Source organism: Salvelinus namaycush, chromosome 22 (assembly GCF_016432855.1).
Source record: "Salvelinus namaycush isolate Seneca chromosome 22, SaNama_1.0, whole genome shotgun sequence".
Taxonomy (NCBI): Eukaryota; Metazoa; Chordata; class Actinopteri; order Salmoniformes; family Salmonidae; genus Salvelinus; species Salvelinus namaycush.
The window spans coordinates 7,540,269-7,566,947 of record NC_052328.1 but is presented as its reverse complement, the minus strand read 5'-3'; the positions used below and the strand labels follow the sequence as shown (position 1 = coordinate 7,566,947).

At 43.7% G+C, this 26,679-nt stretch overlaps 1 protein-coding gene across 1 annotated transcript; it reads left to right on the top strand.

Moving 5' to 3' along the window:
* The first annotated feature begins 836 nt into the window (after nt 1-836).
* Nucleotides 837-26,399, top strand: ptpn20 (protein tyrosine phosphatase non-receptor type 20). The gene is made up of 18 exons (XM_038960297.1): nt 837-949; nt 2,632-2,802; nt 2,898-3,072; nt 3,630-3,840; nt 3,942-3,979; nt 5,158-5,222; nt 5,661-5,822; nt 7,940-8,408; nt 9,725-9,846; nt 9,968-10,053; nt 17,222-17,358; nt 17,563-17,711; nt 18,279-18,369; nt 20,216-20,372; nt 20,646-20,823; nt 21,169-21,384; nt 23,859-23,921; nt 24,495-26,399. The coding sequence occupies exons 2-18, from the start codon at nt 2,635-2,637 to the stop codon at nt 24,663-24,665; spliced, it is 2,658 nt and encodes an 885-aa protein (XP_038816225.1). The 5' UTR covers nt 837-949; nt 2,632-2,634; the 3' UTR covers nt 24,666-26,399.
* Nucleotides 26,400-26,679: the final 280 nt, after the last annotated feature.

Genomic DNA, 26,679 nt, shown 5'->3' with positions numbered 1-26,679 from the left:
GGCAGTGTAGTTGACATGCAAATTAGTTGTTGTCATGGAATGCTTGGTGGCAAAGGGGTACTGCATGTATCTGTGGCCCACCAAAATAACCATACATTTTTACATTAGTGCACAAAGTACAGTGGCAAATAAATGCAGCAGATACAGAGCACTCCTGACCAATATGCCCCTGCCCTCCCCAGCAGACTGACCCACACACATACCGAAAAATTCCTTGTACTGACCCTTGACCTCTCATCCACAGAGGGTGTTGTTCCTGCTCCGTGGGCCTCCGTCTGAGGTCCACCTGACTCTCTGCAGACCTGCTCTTGGAGTACTGTCTCAACTGGATGCTGACACACTGGTGAGTGTACACACACACACACACACACACACACACACACACACACACACACACACACACACACACACACACACACACACACACACACACACACACACACACACACACACACACACATTGAGCACTGAGTTGTATCTCTCTCTTTAAATAGGTTCCTTTCTTGTTTCCAACCCGTGGGGTGAGGTCCAAGTCTCTAGACATCAGGTTAGAGGAAGATTATAGCCAGCTGCTCAAGCTACAGGCATACCAGAACCATCAGTACAACCAAGAAAACCAGGCCCAGAAGGAGCCAATGCAGACATCACAAGCCCAGGACCAGGCTTCCATGCAGGCCAGCCAAACAGACAAATACCCTGAGCCCTCTGGAGGTCCGAAGACTCAACAGAGTCGGGATAGTCAAGACCGTGAGATGGACGCAGCCGAGAACCAGCCCTCCTCACCCTCTCCCACCCCTCCCTCACCCCCTTCCCCCATCTCCCTCGCCAGCAGAAGTGACGCAGGAGACAGTGAAGAGTTGTCGGTTGTGGACGAGGACGAGGAAGTTTCCGAAGAAATGAGCTCGGCATCTGTCGGGGCCAAGACCAGTACTAGTCCCGTGTACACCAGGTAACGTTGATGTAACATTTTAAGTACAGAACAAATGATTGATTGCTGCCTTTTAGAAACAGGTCGCTCATGTAAAATACATTTTTATTTTCAATGCGATTTACCTTAAAGGATCAATTAAATGAAAATAAATACACAGACAAACACACACACACACACACACACAACTGTGAATGAACCCTGTATGTACTTCCAGTGGCATCAGAGAAGAGGCGGACGGCAGTTTAACATACTGCCTTATGGGTGATGGAATAACCATTCTGGCTGATAAAGAATACTTGACCATCAGTTCGACTTCGGACAGTCCCTCTAGCCTCACCTCAAACACCTCATGTACCCCCAGTGTGGCTCCACACACTACCTCTCATACCCCCAGGACCAGATCCACCCCCCCTACTAGGGTCCGATCCACCACCCCCAAAAGTACTTCCATCCCCCACAGCTTGTTCTCGCAAACCACAAGCTCAACAAACCCCAATTTGTCATCGCAAACAACCTCTGTCCAGCAGACACCATCTCAGCCCTCCTCTAGGCCTACATCCAGCCTTTCCTCTAGGATGTCTGACCTCAACATCAGCCACTCGGTGCATCCTCTCCAGCCCCAGCATGCTACACCTCCTGTTCCCAGCCTCTCCTCCCATACCTCCAACCCCAAATCCAGGACCTCTGATCGCAAACAAAGCATCACCTCCGATCGTAAACACAGCATCACCTCCGATCGTAAACACAGCATCACCTCCGATCGTAAACACAGCATCACCTCCGATCGTAAATACAGCATCACCTCCGATCGTAAACACAGCATCACATTCAAGACTACCAATGCCTCCAACATCACTCGTTCAGTCATCCAATACAATCCCCAGCCCCCTGACACATTGCCCCCCTCGCAACCCGCCGCACGCCACCCCTCTCCCCAGCCTCCCTTGTCCTCACTCTCTCCCCCCATTCAGGCTGCACCTCTCCCACATACACACCCTACCTGGAGACAGGAGACAGAAGGGGAGGAGGACGAAGATGAGGATGAGAATGAGGAGGATCCCAGAAAAGTGAGACTTAATGTCAATGACATTACATTTAAATATTTTATTTTTTATTTTTATCACATCCATAAAATCACTTTCCTAGGTGCTGGATTAAAGAGGATAATGTAGAACAAAAAATACATCTGTCAGTATTATTTTCCTGACGCAGCCATAGTTTGGGGTTGAAATGTTGTCCTATTAAACAACACTTTGGGAGGATATACCAGTGTGCAGATCAATTTTTCGTTCTAATGGCATTTGATTGAACTTTATTCATAGGGATCCCGAGTGGCGCAGTGGTATAGAACTGCATCTTGAACCAGGGGCTGTAGAGACGTCACTACAGCCCCTGGTTCTAAACCAGGTTGCATCACAGCTGGCTGTGATTGGGTGTCCCATAGGGAATCACAATTGGCCCAGCGTCGCCATTGTAGGCCGTCATTGTAAATAATACTTTTTTATTAACTTTATTTAACTATTAACTAGTCAAATAAAGTTTCATTTTAATAAAACAAATTATAAAAGCAATTACCAAAAAAATTAAGTAGCACTTTTCACAAGTGCGTTCACAAAAACCCAAGCCTAAACCCTGAAGAAAACAGCAGAGATAGTGTCCAGGCTTTTGTTCTATTTTCTGTCTTTGTGTTTTCCATCCAGGGCATGATGAAGGAATTTGAGATGTGTGTGGTTCTGACCAAGTCGTGGAGCGGTAGTTTTGGGTTCACCATCACACGCAGCAAACTGGATGCCTGCTACTACATTCAGGACATACTGGACAACCCTGCTAAGACTGACGGACGGCTCAGACCAGGGGACAGACTAGTCACGGTATGCACACACACATGGACACACACACAGGAACACACACATACACATAGGCACACATTATCTTTACCCGTCTCCCCCATATTCCCCACTCCCAGGTCAACGGCCAGGATATGACGAATGTGACAGATGAGGTTGCCATGTCGATCCTGAGGTCGTCTCCTAGGAGACTGAGTTTGATCCTGGGGAGGGCGGTGACCAACCTGATAGCTCCACCTTTTCCAGACCACCTGCAAGACATCATACTGCACAAGACACCGACTGGACAGCTTGGTAAAACACTGAATGGGAGCGTGACTATTAGTATTTATCAGATAGGGGAACTCTATTATAGAAAGCCGGTGTGAGGGTCTGCGCTCAGGCTGCAATGTATGGCGGCCGGTGCGTGGGAGAAAAAATATTTGTAGAACTACGTAGGCACTCAAACCATGAAAAGGAAAAAAACCAAGGAGGTCGAGATGCAAAAAATATACTTAATTTAGTCCATGCTCAAAAGGATATTAAAAGGTCCTCGTGCAGAGTGCTAAAAAGTGCTGAACAAAAAAAGGAGCATACGTTTCGGCTTCTATGCCTTCGTCAGTGCTGTACAATCTCATTAAGGAGGCACGTACCTAAGAAGACACACCTGCTGTGCGTCACAGATGCAGGACAAAGGTGCTCTGTTGCAATTTCAACCTTTCCGTCTGTATGTATTTCTAATGTCTGGATGGTGTTCATTAGGGCACACCATAGCAAAACACTTTGCAACGGAAAACATTCAGTTGTTTAGGTCATATATCCTCGTCACTCTTTTTTTCTTCTGTTGTATTCCTAATGAACACATCTCTCAGGTATCAAGCTGACGGGTGGTATAGGCAGCAAATGGCAGGGGATCTACTGTCTGGAGGTGGTTCCTGGTTCACCTGCCTGTGAGGAAGGCAGCGTCCAACCAAACGACAGGATCCTGTACATCTGTGGCCGATGCACCATGGGAATGACTCTGGAGGACGCTGTCAAGGCCTGCGAGAACGCTCCGCGCAGAGTGAAACTCAAGGCCACCAGGTGTGTGGGGTTGCCTGAGTGTGTCTGTGTGTGTGTTTTGTAGGCACGCATGCGTTTCTTTTGTTAAATGATCCGTCTGTTTCTTATCTTTCTTGTTGTAGAGATGACCAGCCTGTGACTCCCAAAGCCAAGAGTAATGGTGCGTATAAGATCATGTAGGGAGATGCTTTAACCTCCCGGTGACCACTATGTTCTGTTCACGACTCATCTCGGTGTATATGACCGCTGGTTCACATAGAAACAGACACGAACTGAAACACTGGAATGCTGGCTAAGTGTTGCAATGGGTTAAGTTGATGTCATGAGTCGTTTGTAACCAGGCAGGTTGATGCCTCATTGACGAAGTAGATGCTATTCTCAGATCAATCATTACCAGGGTAGATAACCACATTACCTGAGACAGAAGCTTCATGGTTTGGTCTTTCAACATTACGGTGTGTGATTCTGTGTCCTGTCTGTCTGTGTCCAGGTCTCAGTGACCTGAGAGAGTGGAAGAAGGAGAAGGAAATGGACTATTTCAGTGGGACCTTTCTCTCGCTACATTTTTTTTATTGGTCTCTCTCCTCTGTCATCTCTTTGTCTGTGTTTGTAGCCGTAGCCCGGTGCTGACAGACAGTGTGTGTGTGTTTGTTGACAGACAGGGCCTGTGCTGCCACTGCAGGATTAATTATTACAGAGCATCTAAACCTCCACTGGGGTATTAGACCACACACACACACACACACACACACACACACACACACACACACACACACACACACACACACACACACTAGTTGTTTGTTGACAGTAAGGGGTGAGGTAGAGGGACAAGAGAGGGGCAGTCTGAAAGGCCAGTGTTGTCTACCTGTTCGAGAGGACACCTGCGCACCAAAATGGCCACAGAGGAGGGAGGTCAATGTGAGTTTCTGTCCTGTTCGGAATACATCATCACCAGGGGAATGTTTTACTTTTGTTTGACGTGGACAGCTTCTGCAGAGGCTTTGTTTTGTGACTGGAGGGATGGAACGTTATCCGAGGTCAAAACGGGAATGAATATGTGTCCGATTGATCTTGTTTGATCATACGTCTGTATTGGTTGTGGTACCTTCGCTTATGAATTATCGATGATGTATGTTTCTAATACTTGCAAGTTGTTTTTATCTCTCAGTAGATTAAGTTACATTGAGCAGGATTCAGGAACATTGAGCAGGTGCTATCATTTACCTTACCTGCCACACTGGCCTTTGGGTTGACCATAGGACTTACATAATATAGCAAACTTTTTTGTCCATTGAAATGGAACTATTTTGTTCTGTCTCTCTGTTTGTTCTGTAGCTAAAGCCGTGCCCGAGACCACTGGGAAATTCAGACCACTTCTCTCTGTCACCTCCGATCAAGACGTAAGTGTTAGCTCTCACTCTCTCCGTCTCTCTATCTACCTATCCCTCTCTCTCTTTTGCTGTCTCTCTTTTTCTATCTTTCCTCTCTGTCTCTTTCTCCAACTTTTCTTTCTCTATCTATTTCTCTCTCTCTCTGATGACACAGGTTGAAACTAGAGTCATCTGTTCTCTCGGCTTGGGGCCTGTGTGGGCATTCTCACCTGATTCATGCATTAATATTTTACTGCTCAAACACTGCTTACCTCAGCCTGTGGCAGAGAATTGGGAATGCTCTTATATCAGTCTGGATAAAAGTGTCTACTTAGTGGATAAATTGTAATTGCAAGTATCGCGGGATAAGGGCTTCCTAACTAGAATTTTCACAGTAGTTTGACTCAAGTGGAAGTTAGCATTCACCCCTATGACTGGATTTGTAACTTCTACCTCTCCCTCTCTCAGAGCTGTATCTTGCAAATATATGTGTGTAAGCCAGAGAGGGGGGGTCTGGGCTTTGCTCTGATTGGTGGATGCAACGGAAGCACGCTCAGAGTGAAGGAGATCTGCGCTGGAGGCGTGGCGCAGCAGGATGGACAGCTCAGAGTGGGAGACATACTGCTTGAGGTATGCACACGCTAAGGCCTACCCATGCCTGCGACATTCAGAAACTCGAAATCAGAAATAACTTCCTCCGTTAGTACAGTAAATCCATGAGTTGCTCCTCTCTGTCTGTCACTCGCGCCCTGCGCACAGCTCGCTCTGCATGCGCTCTACTCATGGCTGCTTTGAGTCTGTGAGTATCCATAGCAACAGCTCCACCTGGGCTGCTCTGCTCAATGAAGAGACACAAGAGAGCGTTTAGCTGTTAAGCTATTTTTTGTCACTCGAAACATTTTCTGTGAAATAATCTCTCCCGTCTTATATTTGACGAGGTTGAAGCACTTCGTTATGATCTTAGTCAGATATGACTGTACTGTGCAGCAGAGCACAAACAAGGGGTTCAGCTTCAAAATATTAGTGATACACGAGCCCTGCCTGTACCCTAGTTATTCATGGGAAAACAGGCCCTACCTGACCCTATCCTGATGTATAATGTTGGGGCCCGTCGGGCTCGGGTCGGGTGAGCAGAGCTCGCACACATGTGACTTATCAAGGACTGATCCATCCATGACTGATTATGCATCCAAACATGACTTTTAATACAGTTGAAGTCAGAAGTTTTACATACACCTTAGCCAAATACATTTAAACTCAGTTTTTCACAATTCCTGATATTTAATCCTAGTAAAATTCCCTGTCTTAGGTCAGTTAGGATCACCACTTAATTTGAAGAATGTGAAATGTCAGAATAATAGTAGAGAGAATGATTTATTTCAGCTTTTATTTCTTTCATCACACTCCCAGTGGGTCAGAAGTTTACATACACTCAATTAGTATTTGGTAGCATTGCCTTTAAATTGTTTAACTTGGGTCAAACGTTCCGGGTAGCCTTCCACAAGCTTCCCACAATAAGTTGGGTGAATTTTGGCCCATTCCCCTGACAGAGCTGGTGTAACTGAGTCAGGTTTGTAGGCAGCCTTGCTCGCACACACTTTTTCAGTTCTGCCCACACATTTTCTATAGGATTGAGGTCAGGGCTTTGTGATGGCCACTCCAATACCTTGACTTTGTTGTCCTTAAGCCATTTTGCCACAACTTTGGAAGAATGCTTGGGGTCGTTGTCCACCCCCACAACATGATGCTGCCACCCCCATGCTTCACGGTTGGGATGTGTTCTTCGGCTTGCAAGCCTCCCCCTTTTTCCTCCAAACATAACGATGGTCATTATGGCCAATCAGTTCTATTTTTGTTCATCAGACCAGAGGGTATTTCTCCAGAAAGTACGAACTTTGTGTAGTTGCAAACCATAGTCTGGCTTTTTTATGGCAGTTTTGGAGCAGTGGCTTCTTCCTTGCTGAGCGGCCTTTCAGGTTATGTCGATATAGGACTCGTTTTACTGTGGATATGGATACTTTTGTACCCGTCTCCTCCAGCATCTTCACAAGGTCCTTTACTGTTGTTCTGTGAATGATTTGCACTTTTCGCACCAAAGTACGTTCATCTCTAGGAGACAGAACGCGTCTCCTTCCCGAGATGTATGACGGCTGCGTAGTCCCATGGTGTTTATACTTGCGTGCTATTGTTTGTACAGATGAACATGGTACCTTCAGGCATTTGGAAATTGCTCCCAAGGGTGAACCAGACTTGTGGAGGTCTACAATTTTTTTTCTGAGGTCTTGGCTGATTTCTTTTGATTTTCCCATGATGTTAAGCAAAGAGGCACTGAGTTTGAAGGAAGGCCTTGAAATACATCCACAGGTACACCTCCAATTGACTCAAATTATGTCAATTAGCCTATCAGAAGCTTCTAAAGCCATGACATCATTTTCTGGAATTTTCCAAGCTGTTTAAAGGCACAGTCAACTTAGTGTATGCAAGATTCTGACCCACTGGAATTGTGATACAGTGAATTATAAGTCAAATAATCTCTCTGTAAACAATTCTTGGAAAAATGACTTGTGTCATGCACCAAGTAGATGTCATAACCGACTTGCCAAAACTATAGTTTGTTTTAACAAGACATTTTTGGAGTGGTTGAAAAACGAGTTTTAATGACTCCAACCTAAATGTATGTAAACATCCGACTTCAACTATATATTTTTACTAAATATGTGTCATTGTTGTATTCAAATGTGTTCTAGGTGAATGGTATAATAGTATCAGGTCTGAGCCACTGTAAGGTGGTGGATATCCTCCGTCAGGCTGAGGGAAACATCCAACTCACAATCTGTAGAGACATACCACGGGCCAGCACAGCACCCTGCACTGATGCATTCTTCTCTATGGGCTTCCCTGGAGACAACATGGCCGTCTGTCCTGGATCCAATATGGCCTCCTGTCCTGGATCAGCATCCAATATGGCTTCCTGTCCTGGATCAAATATGGCCTCTTATCCTGGATCAAATATGGCTTCTTATCCTGGATCAAATATGTCCTCTTATCCTGGATCAAACATGGCCTCCTGCCCTGAAGTCAACATGGCTACCAGCAACGGATCCAACATGGCATCCTGCACTGGATCAAATGTGTCAGTCTTCATCGAAGCCGAACCATACTCCAACCCTTCTGCATGTTCCTCACCTGATGTCCAGCAGGAGGACCTTCCCCCTGGTGAGATCTAAGGGATAGTTCATCCAAAAGTCATATTTGTTGTGGGGTTTCATACTTAAAAAGTGTTACTTTTATCTATTTTTAGCGAAGTAAATATTTCAATCCGCAGGCCTAAATCCTAAACAGAATGTACTTAAAGGCCCAATGCAGCCGTTTTTATCTCAATATCAAATCATTTCTGGGTAACAATTAAGTACCTTACTATGATTCTTTTTGACCATTTTAATTGAAAACAAACAAAAATAGCTTCTTAACAAGAGCAATTTCTCAAGCTAAAATTGCTCGGACTTTCAGGGAGTGGTCTGAGTGGGGAGGGGAAAACTGGAAACGAGTTGTTATTTGCAGATAGGTTTGTAACTCTTTCTTATCAAATCAAATCTTATTGGTCACATACACATGTTTAGCGGATATTATTGCACGTGTAGCGAAATGCTTGTGTTTCTAGCTCCAACAGTGCAGTAATACCTAACAAGTAATATCTAACGATTTCACAACAATACACAAAAATGTAAAGTAAAGGAATGGAATTAAGAAAATACAAATATTTGGTCGAACAATGTCGGAGCGGCATAGACTAAAATACAGTAGAATACAGTATGAGTAGTGCAAAATATGTAAACATTATTAAAGTGACTAGTGTTACAAATTATTAAAGTGGCCATTGATTTCAAGTCTATGTATATAGGGCAGCGGCCTCTAATATATTAACAAATTTACCGTCTGCTGATGTCACCAGGCAGGCCAAAACTCTATCCCACCAAAACAGGCTGAAATTTCAGGCGGTCTTTTCAAACGGCTCTTACACTAAAAGGGCATTAAAAAAACTATAAAGATATGTGTCCTCCGAAGAGGGGTGGTGGTGGGTGGGTTAATTATTTAATTTTTTTTATAAATAAAGAATATGAGCAGGGTAAATTTTATTCCGATGGCCATCAGGCTGCTGAACAGTGGAACATAGGACAGATGTAGGATGTTGAACAGTGGGACATAGGACAAATGTAGGCCCAATACATGGTCAGGCAGTAGACTGCAGAGACGGAATAATTATCTTTCCAGTGTTTTCCATATTGAATGTATTATAGTGTATTATATTTTGTATTTGTATTTATATGCTGGCTTCACAAAATAAATTTTCATGTAAAAAAAGAAAAAAAGAAAGAAGGGCATTACATTTGCACAATTTCACAGTATTATTCCAACCTCATACTGTGTAAATATATGTATAAAACCCAGGAAAATAACATTTTTGACTGCACTGGGCCTTCTAAATAATTGAGTCATACTGTATGTAATATTGCCTGTGTATTTGATTACAGAGGGGACTTCAGATCCAGTACCTGATGTAGAGGAGGACATTACCCCCCGTTTACCCCCCGACCCCTCCTATCACCCCTCACTCCGCCTGCGGGCCCTCACAGAAGAGGACATGGCTGGACAGGTAACACACATACACACAACACTGTAGCATTGCAGTCTATCATGAAAATAGGAGCCCCCACACTCACCTGTCACCTCTCTCTTTCTGTCCCATTCTCTCTCTGGTGTGTGTGCGTGTGTAGGAGAGCTGTAACAGTAAACCCTCTCATCCGGCTTGCTGCCTGTCCAGCAAGAGTATGACTAACTTGCTCCATGAAGCCTCGAACAGGTAAGACTGATCTTATCCTCCTCTCCTCTTTTCCTCCTCTCCATTTGTCTCTCATTAACAATCACACATTGTTGCCAGTAGGGGAGAGCGGGGTAAGTAGAGCCAAAATAAATAAAAAATATATATACAGTGCCTTCGGAAAGTATTCATAACCCTTGACTTTTTCCACATTTTGTTACGTTACAGCCTTATTCTTAACCAGATTAAATCGTTTGTTCCCATCATCAATCTACACTCAATACCCCGTAATGACAAAGCAAAAACAGGTTAGCGAATGGAGGACACTTTTCCTGTGGTTCATATTCATGCCAGCCAGGTAGACTATACTCCTGTAAATAGAAGCAATGTGCTTAATATTAGGAAAGTTAAGTTAAGAAATAAATATAGTAAGCCTAAAGAAAGCTGATGGGATTCTCCTATTTTTATTAGAGGCCACCACTCTGTTTTCTCACACAATTGCATAGCCTATATAAATGTTGCGCAACATGAGCTCATGGTCTCTCATGGAGTGTTTGATAAAATGTTTCATTACATGTGCATTGATGTCCGAGTGATTAGAAGGACAATAGAGTGCTGAGTAGCAGGCAGTTAGCAAGTTTGCTCGGCTACTACCAAACTAAATTACTTCTATGCTCTCTTCGAGCAAATAACACTGAAACATGCATGAGAGCACCAGCTGTTTCGGATGACTGTGTGATCACGCTCTACGTAGCCGATGTGAGTAAGACTTTTAAACAGGTCAACATTCACAAGGCCGTAGGGCCAGACGGATTACCAAGATGTGTACTCCGAGCATGCGCTGATCAACTGGCAGGTGTCTTCACTGACATTTTCAACCTGTCCCTGACTGAGTCTGTAATACCAACATGTTTCAAGCAGACCACCATAGTCCCTGTGCCCAAGAACACTAAGGTAACCTGTCTAAATGTACCTCTCACGTCTATAGCCATGAAGTGCTTTGAAAGGATGGTCATGGCTCACATCAACACCATTATCCCAGAAACTCTAGACCCACTCCAATTTGCATACCGCCCCAACAGATCCACAGATGATGCAATCTCTTTTGCACTCAACACTGACTGCCCTTTCTCACTTGGACAAAAGGAACACCTATGTGAGAATGCTATTCATTGACTACAGCTCAGCGTTTAACACCATAGGGCCCTCAAAGCTCATCACTAAGCTAAGGACCCTGGGACTAAACACCTCCCTCTACATCTGGATCCTGGACTTCCTGACAGGCCGCTCCCAGGTGGTAAGGGTAGGGAACAATACATCTACCACGCTGATCCTCAAAACAGGGGCCCCTCGGTTGCGTGCTCAGTCCCCTCCTGTACTCCTTGTTCACTCATGACTGCATGGCCAGGCACGACTCCAACACCATCATCAAGTTTGCCGATGACACAACAGCGGTAGGCCTGATCACCGACAATGATGAGACGACCTATAGGTAGGAGGTCAGAGATCTGGTTGTTTGGTGCCAGGACAACAACCTCTCTCTCAACATGATTAAGACAAAGTAGATGGTATGGACTACTGGAAAAGGAGGACCGAGCACACCCCCATTCTCATCGACGGGGCTACAGTGGAGCAGGTTTAGGGCTTCAAATTCCTTGGCGTCTACATCACCAACAAACTATCACGGTCCAAACACTCTAAGACAGTCGTGAAGAGGGCACAACAAAGCCTATTCCCCCTCAGGAGACTGAAAAGATTTGGCATGGGTACTCAGATCCTCAAAAGGTGTCAGCCACACCCGTTGCTGACAGGTGTATAAAATCGAGTGCACTCTCATAGGATGACACCTTTCCAAATAGTCAGTTCATCAAATTTCTGTCCTGCTATAGCTGCCCCGGTCAACTGTAAGTGTTGTTATTGTGAAGTGGAAACAACAGCTCAGCCACGACGAGGTAGGCCACAAGCTCACAGAATGGGACCGCTAACTGCTGAAGCGCGTAGCACTTCTAAATCGTCTGCTCTCGGTTGCAACACTCACTATCGATTTCCAAACTGCCTCTGGAAGCAACGTCAGCATAAAAACTGTTCGTCGGGAGCTTCATGAAATTGGTTTCCATGGCCGAGCAGCCGCACACAAGCCTAAGATCACCAAGCGCAATGCCATGCATTGGCTGGTGTGGTGTTAAGCTCGCCGCGTTTGGACTCTGGAGCAGTGGAAACAAGTCCTCTGGAGTGATGAATCACTCTTTACCATCTGGCAGTCCGACGAACGAATCTGGGTTTGGCGGATTCCAGGAGAACGCTACCTTCCCAAATGCATAGTGACAATTGTGAAGTTTGGTGGAGGAGGAATAATTGTCTGGGGCTGTTTTTCATGGTTTAGGCTAGGCGCCCTAGTGAAGGGAAATCTTAACACTACAGCACACAATGACATTCTAGACGATTTTGTGCTTCCAACTTTGTGGCAACATTTTGGGCGAAGGCCCTTTCCTGTTTCAGCATGACAATGCCCCCCTCCACAAAGCGAGGTCCATACAGAAATGGTTTGTTGAGATCGGTGTGGAAGAACTTGACTGGCCTGCACAGAGCCCTGACCTCAAACCCATCGAACACCTTTGGGATGACTTGGAACGCCGACTGCGAGCCAGGCCTAATCGCCCAATATCAGTTTGTGACCTAACTAATGCTCTTGTGGCTGAATGGAAGCAAGTCCCCGCAGCAATGTTTTCTACATCTAGTGGAAAAATTTACCTGAGGAGTGGAGGCTGTTATAGTAGCAAAGAGGGGACCAACTCCATATTAATCCCCATGATTTTGGAATGAGATGTTCAGCGAGCAGGTGTCCATATACCACACCCCCATTTCCATGCACCTTCACGAACTGTCACTGGACAACATCGCCCACGTACCCCAAGGAAACTCAACCTACACTATCCCTATGCTCAACTTACCCCATATCCCAATGACCATGCTTTACCGTAGGGATGGTGCCAGGTTTTCTCCAGATGTGACACTTGGCATTCAGGCCAAAGAGTTCAATATTGGTTTCATCAGACCAGAGAATCTTGTTACTCGTGGCCTGAGAGTCTTCTAAGTGCCTTTTGGCAAACTCCAAGTGGGCTGTCATGTGCCTTTTACTGTGGAGTGGCTTCTGTCTGGCCACTCTACCATAAAGGCCTGATTGGTGGAGTGCTGCAGAGATGGTTGTTCTTCTGGAATGTTCTACCTTCTCCACAGGGGATTTCTGGAGCCCTGTCAGTGACTATTGGGTTCTTGGTCACCTCCCTGACCAAGGCCCTTCTGACCCGAATGCTCAGTTTGGCTCTGGGAAGAGTCTTAGTGGTTCCAAACTTCTTCCATTTAACCTCTACAGATTGGTGCATGTTTTTTTCTTTGTATTGTCTTTTACCAGATCTAATGTGTTATATTATCCTACATTCATTTTACATTTCCACAAACTGCAAAGTGTTTCCTTTCAGATGGTATCAAGAATATGCATGTCCTTGCTTCAGGTCCTGAGCTTCAGGCAGTTAGATTTAGGCATGTCATTTTAGGCAACATAAATTGGAAAAAAAGGGTCCGATGGAGTCCACTGATGGAGGCCACTGTGTTCTTGAGGACCTTCAATGCTGCATACGTGTTTTAGTCCCTTCCCCAGATCTGTGCCTCGACACAATCTTGTCTCTGAACTCTACGGACAATTCCTTCGACCTCGTGGCTGGTTTTTGCTCTGACATGCGGTGTCAACTGTGGGACCTTATACAGACAGGTGTGTGCCTTTCCAAATCATGTACAATAAATTCAATTTACCACAGGTGGAATCCAATCAAGTTGTAGAAACATCTCAAGGATTCTCATAGCAAATGGTCTGAATACTTTTGTAAAAATGGAATTTCAGTTGGGTTTTTTTGTAATACATTTGCGAAAATTTCTAAAAACCTGTTTTCACTTTGTCATTATAAGGTATTGTGTAGATTGATGAGGATCATTTTTCATTTAATCAATTGCAAAATAAGGCTGTAATGTAACAAAATGTTGAAAAGTCAAGGAATCTGAATAGTTTCCGAATGCACTGTACAGTTGATGTCGGAAGTTTACATACACTTAGGTTGGAGTCATTAAAACTTGTTTTTCAACCACTCCACACATATTTTGTTAACAAACTATAGTTTTGGCAAGTCGGTTAGGACATCTACCTTGGTGCATGAAACAAATAATTTTTCCAACAATTGTTTACAGACAGATTATTTCACTTATAATTCACTGCATCACAATTCCAGTGGGTCAGAAGTTTACATACACTAAGTTGACTGTGTCTTTAAACAGGTGGACTTCACAACATTCATTTTACACCCGGCTTTTGGCTTGTTGACTGCGTGCATGACTGGGTTCGAAGCAGCAAACATCTCATATTTGACAAATCACATTACAGCATGTGTTTGGGTGCTACGTATCATTTCTTCTAAATAAATCAGCGTAACAATTCGAGGCACTTGACAACTGTATGTGATGAGTCAACAGAGTTAGTGCAAAAGGGTCAATGCAGATAGTTAAATAGTTAACCAATAGCTACACAGACTAACTATATTGATAAAATATTGAAAAATCTATATTGAAAAATCTGTCTGTGACATTGAGCAAAGCACTTCATCGTAATTGTTCTTGTAAATCTCTCTGGATAGATACGTCTGTTAAATTACTAAAATGTAATGTAAAATGTTCCAGACTTGTGCATTGGTACGGCTTGCTGTGCAGTAGCACAGAGAATAGTCCATGACATGGGTGGCTTTGACAATTTTTAGGGCATTCCTCTGACACCTGGTATAGAGGTCCTGGATGTCAGGGAGCTCAGACCCAGGGATGTACTGGGCCATGCACACCTCTGTAGCGCCTTGCGGTCGGATGCCAAGCAGTTGCCATACCAAACGGTGAATCAGCCAGTCAAGATGCTCTCAATGTTGCAGCTGTAAAACGTTTTGAGGATCTTAGGGCCCATGTCAAATATTTTCAGCCTCTTAAGGGGGAAGAGGTATTGTTGTGCCTTCTTCACGACTGTGTTAGTGTGTGTGGACCATGATAATTCCTTAGTTATATGGACACTGAGGAATTTGAAGCTCTCGACCTGTTCCACTACAGCCCCGTCAATGTGGATGGGGACATGCTCAGCCCTCCGTTTGCTGCACTGCACGATCAGCTCCTTTGTCTTGCTGACGTTGATTGAGAGGAGGTTGTCCTGGCACCACACTGCCAGGTCCTCCCTATAGACTGTCTCAAAGTCGTCGGTGGTCAGGCCAACCACCGTTGTGTCGTCAGCAAACTTAATGATGGTGTCAGTTGTGGGTGAACAAGGGAGTACAGAAAGGGACTAAGCACGCACCCCTGAGGGGCCCCCGTGTTGATGATCAGTGTGGCGGATGTGTTGTTGCCTACCCACACCCCCTGGGGGCGGCCTGTCAGGAAGTCCAGGATCCAGTTGCAAAGGGAGTTTAGTGATGAGCTTGGAGGGCACTATGGTGTTGAACACTGAGTTATATCGTCAATGAACAGCATTCTCATGTAGGTGTTCCTCTTGTCCAGGTTGGAGAGGGCAGTGTGGAGTGCAATAGAGATTGCGTCATCTGTGGATCTGTTGGGGCAGTATGCGAATTGGAGTGGGTCTAGGGTGTCCGGGATGATGATGTTGATGTGAGCCATAACCAGCCTGCTTTTCATTGCTACAGGTGTGAGTGTGTCGCGTAGTGTAGACCAGAAGGCTAAACTGAAAAACCTTACCTCTATCAAATAAAACGATGGAGGAACCGCAAAAGTACTTAGAGTTAATTTACATAGTGATTCCGGAGGAAAACAGTACTGCCACCAAAAGTATACATTATGGGACAGCTAAAAACAATGCTGCCCCATCAACAGCTCGATCAAAATGACTGGTACTTCCTATTTGAGTTTTTGCTTGTAAGCAGGAATCCGGTGGATAGAGTTATGGTCAGATTTGTCAAATGGAGGGCGAGGGAGAGCTTTGTATGCATTTCTATGTGTGGAGTAAAGGTGGTCTAGAGTTTTTTTGCATTTAGTTGCACAAGTGAAATGCTGGTTAAAATTAGGTCAAACGGATTTCAGTTTCCCTGCATTAAAACCACCGGCCACTAGGAGCGCCACCTCTGGATGTGCATTTTCTTGTTTGTTTATGGCCCTATACAGTTCATTGAGTGCGATCTTAGTGCCAGCATCGGTTTGTGGTGGTAAATAGACAGCTAAGAATAATATAGATGAAAACTCTTGGTAAATAGTTTGGTCTGCAGCTTATCATGAGGCATTCGAATTTAGGCAAGACAAAATACTTCCTTAACATTAAAGATTGCGAACTAACTGTTGTTTAAAAAAGAGACACACACCTCCCCCTTAACGTTACCTGAAGCTGCCGTTCGGTCTTGACGATGCATAGAAAACCAGCTCGATGTATATAATCCATGTCGTTGTTCAGCCACGACTCTGAAAAACATAGGATATTACAGTTCTTCAGGTGCCATTGATTGGATCGTCTTCGATCGAAGCTCGTCAAGTTTAGTGTACATTCACCATTAGAATGGAGGATAGAGGCGATTTATTTACTCGCAGACGTAGACTCGTCAGGGAACCCTCTCGTTTGCCTCTCTTGTACCGTCGCTTTCAAACCCCAGGGATTAGGGCCTGGTCCAGAATGAGCAGTACATCCATAGACTCAAAATAGAAGATGTTTCCATGATACGGTAACTGCACTGTAAGCACAGTGTGTTCATATTGAAGTCGTGTCTCAGTTGTCATCGGAGTACACTGTGTACATCTGTAGTGTCATACCACAGACTGTTACTCAACGTTTTTGGGAGTGTAGACTAACTTTGACCACAAGGAAGCAGCAAAGAGTCACTGATGAAACACAAACTTGTGCTGCCTATGATGATGCTGTATAACCATATCACAATGGGATCTCCTGGTTGAATAGAGGTTGACTTGATAGTTAGTATATCAGTGATGATATATCATAATATAATTATTGATAAATAATTTGATATCAGATACAGTATTGAAAAGCTGCTATTGTATCTTAGGTGAAAAACGTGCATGGAAAATAGGCTCAGCATGATTTCAACCCCCTACGAAACACTATAACTAGTCTGGTCTGCCTCCCTACAGAAGAGTAGAAATGTTCTCATCCCTATCCCCTGATCCCCCCCAGGAACCAAATCCCTGTGATGCCATTGGACAAAACCATGATGGGCAGCAAGAACAGCCAATCAGACGGCTGGAGCAGCGAGGATGAGGATGATGAGACATTTGAAGCTAAAGGTCAGGAGACCATGTCACCCTTCCCAGGTACAGGGTCAGGGGAGGGTGGCCGGTTCAAATCCTACTCTGACAGAAAAATGTGTTTCCGTTGTGCCTTTGAGCAAGGCACTTACCCCTAAACTGCTCCAGAGCTCTGCACCATGGGCTATTATTTTTTATAGCACTTATAACTACAGTGCATAGGTCCCATATTTATAATCATGAAGAACTTATTCCCTCTCCTCTTTCCAGGTCCACCTATAGTATCAGAAGAAGAGTTGGCCAGCCTAGCCATGATCAGTCCAGCTAAGACCAGTCAATACGCTGGGTCCAGAGTGAAAGCCCTCATACAGATACTACAACATCAACTAGACCAGCAAGAACTGGTCCGAGAGTTCATGGTGGGTATACACTGTGTGTTCCTCATGCGCACACACACACACACACACACACACACACACACACACACACACACACACACACACACACACAGTCTTGTACAGCTAACCTTGTGGGGGACATACAATTCAGTCCCAATCAAAATCCTATTTTCCCTAACCCCTAACCCTTAACCTAACCCGTACTCTTACCCTAACCCTAACCTTAACCCTAACCCTAACCCAAAAACCTAAACTTTATCCTAACCCTAAACCTAACCCTAGCTCCTAACCTTAATATTTAACTTAATTCTAACACTAATTCTAACCTTAACCCTAAACCCCCTAGAAATAGCATTTGACCTTGTGGGGACTAACAAAATGTCCCCAGCTGGTCAACTTTTTGTTCGTTTACTATTCTTGTAGGGACTTCTGGTCCCCACAAGAATAGTTAAACACGTCCACACACACACACACACACACACGCATGCAAACACACACACTTATGAAGTATGTTAACCATGTCATGTAACTTGGTCTGCCTTTTCAATAGCAGCAGGAAACATTTTCAGTGTGTGTTGTTTGTTTCAGGCCTTGGAGCATCTAAAGCCGTCTGATAACTGTCTAGTGGGGAAAGCTCCGGAGAACCGGGAGAAGAACCGCTACCGGGACATCCTGCCCTGTAAGTCCCTGTTAAACCGGTTGAACTACAGTCCCTTTCATGCTTCTGTGTAGTCTGCACTGGAACCATCTAATCTGGGCTGGAGAGGACAGCTGCGGGAAAAATTGACACAAGACGTGTTAATTACGTAATTTTCCGGTTGTAAGATGACAACCTAATGGTCCCTGTTGCAACCAGATAATGACGTCTTTTTCATGACGGTATCAAGACGTCATATTTTGTTTGTTATCTGGTCATATAATAGTTAATAAAGATAAAGACATATTTTTATGGTGGCTAAAAGACGTCAGCAACACGTCCTTATACAACCGGTATACAACCTAAAGGGTATACTACAAAGCAGATTCAATGAGTTAGCCAGTATTTCTGTATTTGTAAGTTATATATCTTGAAAACTTTATTGCTGACATGCAAAACATTTCGGGACTATATCAACAATGGACTAATGAAACAAATACCTAAATATTGTTTTGGGGTGGAATTTTCCTTTAAATTTGATAAACAACCAGAAATAACTATTTATTTTCTGTTTCAATGAGAAAGCTAAATGTAGGAGTTTAGGGGTTTTGAGTCAATTAGACCATGCCCATTTCAAGTTCAAGGCCATCTTTCCAAAAAATGTAAATGTATTTCAGGATATTTTGTCAAGTTAGCTGGTTAACTAATTTATGCTGCTTTGTAGTATACACCTCTGAACATAACGACATAATTTTGTCATTCCAACCAGTTTTGCTAGCTGGGCAGTGGTCACTCAAGTCTTATCACTTATTTTAGGAGTTCCCATATTTAGTGTATTTTTTTCCTCTCACACACTCGATTTCACGATTTCCGTGGTAATTTACTCTGGTGACTCTTACCCACTCTAGCTTGTGCCATTTGCTTTCTTGTCAACGAAACGACCGTGGAAACGTTCGTAATGACCTCTCAACAACCCTCCGTTGTGGATTTAACTCAGTGTCTCGACACTTACATCACAAGAAAGAGAAGAAAGTTAACTTTTATTTTAGTGGGTGTGGATTATTTTGTGCAATTGGAAAAGTAATGATTTAATACAGTCGAAATGTTTACAAATTAGATGTGCTGAAATGAAAGCATCCACACTCGGATTACAGTGATATTATGTCTGATCTCACAAACAATGTCAAGTATGTATAGATAAGTGTAGTCTATAGCCAAGTGTTTAGATTTTAAATCTGTGGGCGTCATTCTCTTGACATAGTTGTTGTCACGTTCTCTTGCGTAATTCAACGACATTAATTCATTAGGCAGTCTAGACAGCGCAGGTGGGTGCAGATAGGGGTGTCGGCGGTGAAAGTCGGCGATGAGGGCGGAGTCTAGGATGTCTTTAGCGGGGACCCAGCACCAAATCGTCCGGGCCATAACCCATAAGTCAATCAGGTACTGGAAACCCCTGCCCCGTGGTCGAACGCTCAGGAGGCGTCTCACCCTGTACTTGCTTCTCGTTTTCCAGCGTCTGTCCTCACACCCTTTCTGTCATTATTAAAGTAATCACTAATCACTGTATTAATGCCACTTTAATAATGTTCACATATCTTGCATTACTCATCTCATATGTATACACTGTATTTTAAACCATCTATTGCATCTTGCTCATGCCTCTCTGTCATTGCTCATCCATATATTTATATGTATATATTCTTATTCCAATTTGTAGATTTGTGTGTATTAGGTAGTTGTTGTGGAATTGTTAGATTACATGTTAGATATTGCTGTACTGTCGGAAACCAGAAGCACAAGCATTTCGCTACACTTGCAATAGCATCTGCTCACCATGTGTATGTGACCAATAAGATTTGATTTGATTCTCTCTGCTCCTGCTCTCTAGATGATAAGACGCGTGTTCCAGTGGGTGATAACCAGGACTATATTAATGCCAGTTATATCCATATGGAGGTTGGCAGTGAGGAGTTCATCTATATCTCCTGCCAGGGTCCTCTGCCCTCCACCGTGCCCGACTTCTGGCAGATGGTCTGGGAGAACAGGTCTGTGCTGATTACTGTGTTGTGAAGTTCACATACAGTGCATGACGTCAGTGTATACACAATCGTTGCCAGGCATCGTTTCGACAGAAGACGTTTTGCAGGGGGAAATGAGAAATTCTTCTTGTCCCATGTGGTCCCTCCCTGTTTCAGTCCGTTTTCTTCCGTTTGGTGCCGAATGAACACGAGCCTGGTGTGTCAGTGCTGACCTGTAACTAAAGTCTTATGGCATGAATAGTACAACATTGTTAACAACCCTCCTTCCCCGCTCCCCAGGTCTGATGTGATAGCCATGATGACCCAGGAGGTGGAGCGAGGCCGGGTGAAGTGTCACCGCTACTGGCCAGAGAGGGTGAGCTGCCCCCTAGACACGGGGCGCTTCCAGCTCAGCCTGGAGAACCAGCAGATCAAGGAATACTTCCACATCAAGATCATCCGCATGGTGGAGAAAGAGGTGAGGGGGAAGGAGGGACGAAAGAGGGGACAGCTCAAATACAATCCACTCATAGATGTGACGGAGAGGATACTGAAAAGAAAAATGAAAAAATGTAAAGCATGAATTAGCATGAGTACAATGTGTCTGTTTTTTTGTGTCTACTAAATCCAGCGAAAGTCATTTTGAAGGATACACTATCTCTCATATCAATTACATTTGTCATCAGCCACTGTCATCTCTGCTGTCTCTTAGAGGGTTTAGGCACTGGTCTCGTTTATGACAAAACACATTTGTAAAATTTTACAATTTGGAATTTGATTGGTTGATCAGTTGATTGATATCTGTTCCCTCCTCCTGTTCCAGTCTGGTGAGACCCACTTTGTCCGTCACCTGAAGTTTATGCGTTGGCCTGACCACGGTGTGCCGCGGTGTTCAGAGCAGCTGGTCAGATTTATCCGCTACCTCCGAGCAGTCCACCATAAAGGACCTGTCACTGTACACTGTAGTGCTGGGATAGGACGAACAGGAGTACTGATCTGCACCGATGTCATCCTGAGTCTCATAGAGAACGATCTCCCGGTGAGTTCGAACACACAGGTGCGCACCAATGATGTATAAACACTAGATTGCTGATACTATGTATTGGCCAATGAGAGGCTTTGAAGCCACCATATTGGTACTCCTCAGAAGGAGCCAGTCCTCCATTGGAATTAATAGAATTCTACAGTATTTCAATTTAATGTTTCAATTTAATTTAATATATTTAAGTATTTCTTTGTTGTAGTGGAGACATTAAAAGTATGCATTAAGATGTCTGTAATATAATATATTAGCAAACATTTATGTAGTCACAGGATCGGACTCTTTTTTTTTTTAAATCTCCTAAAATGGCATACCCAAATCTAACTGCCTGTAGCTTAGGACCTGGAGCAAGGATATGCATATTCTTGATACCATTTGAAAGGAAACACTTTGAAGTTTGTCAAAATGTGAAATTAATGTAGGAGAATATAACACATTAAATCTGGTAAAAGATAATACAAAGAACATGCGTTTAAAAAAGAAAAAGTATAATCTTTGAAATGCAATAGAAAGGACCATTATATCGCTTAGGAGTCTAGGTGCAATTTAGCTTTTGGCCACTAGATGGCAGCAGTGTATCTGCACAGTTTTAGACTGATCCAATGAACCATTGCGTTCCTGTTCAAAATGTTGTATCAAGTCTGCCCAAATGTGCCGAATTGGTCAATTGATACATTTTCAAATCAAATCAAAATCAAATGTATTTATATAGCCCTTCTTACATCAGCTGATATATCAAAGAGCTGTACAGAAACCCAGCCTAAAACCCCAAACAGCAAGCAATGCAGGTGTAGAAGCACGGTGGCTAGGAAAAACTCCCTAGAACGCCAAAACCTAGGAAGAAACCTAGAGAGGAACCAGGCTATGAGGGGTGCCCAGTCCTCTTCTGGCTGTGCCGGGTGAAGATTATAACAGAACATGGCCAAGATGTTCAAATGTTCATAAATGACCAGCATGGTCAAATAATAATAATCACAGTAGTTGTCGAGGGTGCAACAAGTCAGCACCTCAGGAGTAAATGTCAGTTGACTTTTCATACCCAATCATTGAGAGTATCTCTACCGCTCCTGCTGTCTCTAGAGAGTTGAAAACAGCAGGCCTGGGACAGGTAGCACGTCCGGTGAACAGGTCAGGGTTCCATAGCCGCAGGCATGGTCCTAGGGCTCAGGTCCTCAGAGAGAGAGAGAAAGAAAGAAAGAAAGAAAGAAAGACAGAAAGACAGAAAGAAAGAAAGAAAGAAAGAAAGAAAGAATTAGAGAGCGCATACTTAAATTCACACAGGACACCGGATAAGACAGAAGAAATACTCCAGATATAACAGACTGACCCTAGCCCCCCGACACATAAACTACTGCAGCATAAATACTGGAGGCTGAGACAGGAGGGGTCAGGAGACACTGTTGCCCCATCCGATGATACCCCCGGACAGGGCCAACCAGGCAGGATATAAACCCACCCCATTTGCCAAAGCACAGCCCCCACACCACTAGAGGGATATCTTCAACCACCAACTTATCATCCTGAGACAAGGCCGAGTATAGCCCATAAAGATCTCCGCCACGGCACAACCCAAAGGGGGGGCGCCAACCCAGACAGGAAGACCACGTCAGCGACTCAACCCACTCAAGTGACGCACCCCTCCTAGGGACGGCATGGAAGAGCACCAGTAAGCCAGTGACTCAGCCCCTGTAATAGGGTTAGAGGCAGAGAATCCCAATCAAGTACATAACTATGGAGAACATACATTTTTTATTACCCTATAATTTTTTGTAAGTTTACACACTTCCAGGAATGTTATAAATTATGGATAATTGGCTTCCCTTGCAGAAAAGACCCTAACCGTCACACATCTAGATATGGGGGGGGCACAGTAGGGGTTCCCACATTTTAATATCAAAATGGATTTTATCAAACAAAACTATGCTACGTTTTATTTCTGGGACCCTCAGGATAATAAATCAGAGCAAGATTACTGAATGTAAGTACATTATTTACCTTCAGAGATGAATGTATCAAACCAGTTTCCGTGATAAACGTTTTTTGTTGTTGTGCACTCTCCTCAGACAAAAAGCATGGTCTTTTTTCACTGTAATAGCTACTGTAAATTGGACAGTGCAGTTAGATTAACAAGAATGTAAGCTTTCTGCCCATATAAGACATTTCTATGTCCTAGGAAATGTTCTTGTTACTTGCAACGTCATGCTAATCACATTAGCGCACGTTAGCTCAACAGTCCTGCAGGGGGGGGACATGGCTTTCGAAACAGTGCCTCTGGTCAGTTATCTAGTGTTTATATACATAATTGGTGCACACCAAGACACAAACATGCACACGCTTACACACACTCCTTACCTCAAATAAGGATACAAACTATGCTCTTCACTTGGTGTTCTTAAAAGTCCTTATATATGTCAGAGAGATACCTGTACTAACCTCCATGAACCTAACTCCTTGTCCTTCTCTGTCCACAGATCAACGTCAGTAACATTGTGAGGGAGATGAGACTGCAGCGATATGGCATGATTCAGACTAAGGTCAGTACAGTAGGCCTACCTGTATGAGGTTAGTGTCAGGAGTCACAGGTCAAACTTTTGATTGAACAGGCTACCATCAATCAGGCTACCATTGATTATTTGTCTATGGCTTCCATAATCCTATCCACTATTGTTTCCTACATAATCAAATATTAAATGAAATATTCCACACACCCAGTTTGAGTGGTTCTTTGGTCCTACTATCCTGGGGTGGGTTTCCCAAAGCCTTCATAGAGTTAGTGGACCCCCAGAGAGCTAGACAGAGAGGCTGCCACCCAGAAGCTGGTTCCCCCTAACCACTAATGTACCACATCATAAGTCATTATAACATCCTATAATTATCTGACTACAGTCAGCTCTTTACTGCACTGTGTGTGTGTGTGTGTGTGTGTGTGTGTGTGTGTGTGTGTGTGTGTGTGTGTGTGTGTGTGTGTGTGTGTGTGTGTGTGTGTGTGTGTGTGTGTGTGTCCGTGTGACAGTGCATGTGTGTGTGTGTGTGCGTGTGACAGTACATGAGCGTTTGGGTGTGTGTGTGTGTGTGTAGTAACATCTCTGTTTTGTCTCTGGTTATAGGAGCAGTACCTGTTCTGCTACAAGGTATGGTTGGAGGTTCTACATCGCATCCTGCAGCTGCATGGTAAGCATTGGCAACCAGAGAGCCCCCGCAAACTTAATGCGAGCCCTCGCACACACAGTAACCGATGGCAACCGGAGAGCCCCCATGAAGATAATCAATTTGTTTGACCAGGTTTCTTGCCCCCGCCCGTTAGTTGATTTTGTTATGAACACTGTATGTGTTTTAGCCAATTCCTCTGTTCGTTTGATGTCATGCCAAAACATGACTATTCAGAGTTGGCTAAACCACATATAGATGGGACGACCAGGCCACAGTATGTTTCTGCATGGTTTTGATATTTGGGTTCTGAATTTATTGATGGAGGTAGAAATTTTTACTGTTGGTTCTTTTGTGTTTTTTTTTCGAGATGGCAGTGACTGATTAAACACTTAATTGAAAGGAGAGATACTGTGATTGCAGTATTGGTTTGAGTTAGATCAATTATTTGACAGCCTTTAGGGGTTTAGTGACTTTGTCTTCTTTGTTAAGTTAGGAGTGTTTTGGTTGTGTGACTTTTAAAGGGTGTTACTATTTAAATTGTTCTATTTAATCATTCCACATTTTTAAAGTTAATGTGTATATTTTGCATATGATCAATTATAACCTAAATACATTTAATTGCACCACAGCACATCACTAATCAACGATGTCACTGCTCATTGCAATGCACAGGGTGAGGTGTATTATACCAAAATGTATATTAGAATATCTTTAAATATGTAGCTAATATATAGAGTTAATGAAATATTGTGTTTAAATATTGTGAAATAAGTGCATGTAAATCTTGTATGAGTTTTGTCAATGACTGAAACCAGAAGTGAATAGAATCAAGTGCCTTGGAAAGACTTTGTTTCACCTTCGGAAACCTGAAAACCAGGTTTGATTGAACAGGACCCTGAGAACACGTGCTCTGTGTGATTCTGTAAGGAATCTCTGTCCGATACTTTCACCGTTTGTTGGTCATGTTGTGTTGTCCCACAGCTCAGATTCACTGTATGTGAATTAGTGGTGAATCTATCTTCATTTTGCAGTCTGTCTACAACCACTGAACAAGTGCTTAGGTGTTTGAAATGTAATGGCAGTCAAATGCACAAAAAAAACATATTGTATTTCTGAAAGCATTTCTCATCATTGTACAGTAACATCACTATTGTAGCTGCAGTTTCAGTAGCGTGATAATATACCTCACTGTAACATACACTACCAGTACAGTGTAACCTTGGTCTGGTCACTATGTATTACCTCTGACTGTCATATAAAAGCTGTTCTCAAATACGTATTTGTTTCACATCGTGGTATGAGACAGGATCAGGATTAGTAACAGATTTTCTTCATTTGGTAGGTCACAGGTATTGTATATGACAAGGACTATTTACAAACTGACAGAATATGGAAAAGAGAGAAAGAAGGAGAGAAGAAAAGAGAGAGGTCTACCTACAGGGCTAACTGACAGAACATGGAAAAGAAAGAACGAGACAAAACCTTAACTGTGACTACATGGAGCCCTTTTCTTGTACAGAGTAAATTCTCTCTCCAGGTTTACTACATGATAAATAAGTGTGTCTCACACGGGCCTTTGTGACGGCATGGAAACCCCACTGGGTACACACTGGTTGGATCAACGTTGTTTCCACACACACACACACTTCTTAAAACCTGAGACTGGGGAAAGCCCTGCAGCAATGTCTCCCTCCCCCACTGTCAGGACTCCATACCTCACTCCTTCACTAAGTCCCTTCCTCATTCCCTCTCTCACACTCTCTCCCTCCTTCACTCTCTACCTCAGATGTTGTAATAGTTGTGCGTTATTGTATACTAGGCATGGCGTGGGTTATTCGGGGTCCAGTCACTTTTAGGTTTATAGAGTTATATCAATCCTAATAGCCTTTTATAGTTTTGTATAAATAGTTATCTCCTTTTTTATAAAAGGTGATTGCAGGAGTCTTGGCTGGAATGAATGAATAAAGAAATCAGTGAATTAATAAATTATTGTAATCCCTGGGCAGGGTCTGAGTGAGAGCTGGAACCTCTCTGGGAGAATCTCAATTGCGTTGCCTTGATTCCTCGCGACCTCTGACCTCCAATGGGTTTTGAGAAGGAGACAAGGAGAGAGGATGCAAGGAATTTAGGAAATTCAATTAA

Excerpts from the sequence above, each read along its gene's own strand:
- ptpn20 (XM_038960297.1), top strand. The coding sequence starts at position 2,635 with ATGATGAAGGAATTTGAGATGTGTGTGGTTCTGACCAAGTCGTGGAGC. Across the intron at positions 10,054-17,221 it reads CTCCATGAAGCCTCGAACAG|GAACCAAATCCCTGTGATGC; the intron begins GTAAGACTGATC and ends GATCCCCCCCAG. Across the intron at positions 17,712-18,278 it reads AACTGGTCCGAGAGTTCATG|GCCTTGGAGCATCTAAAGCC; the intron begins GTGGGTATACAC and ends TGTTTGTTTCAG.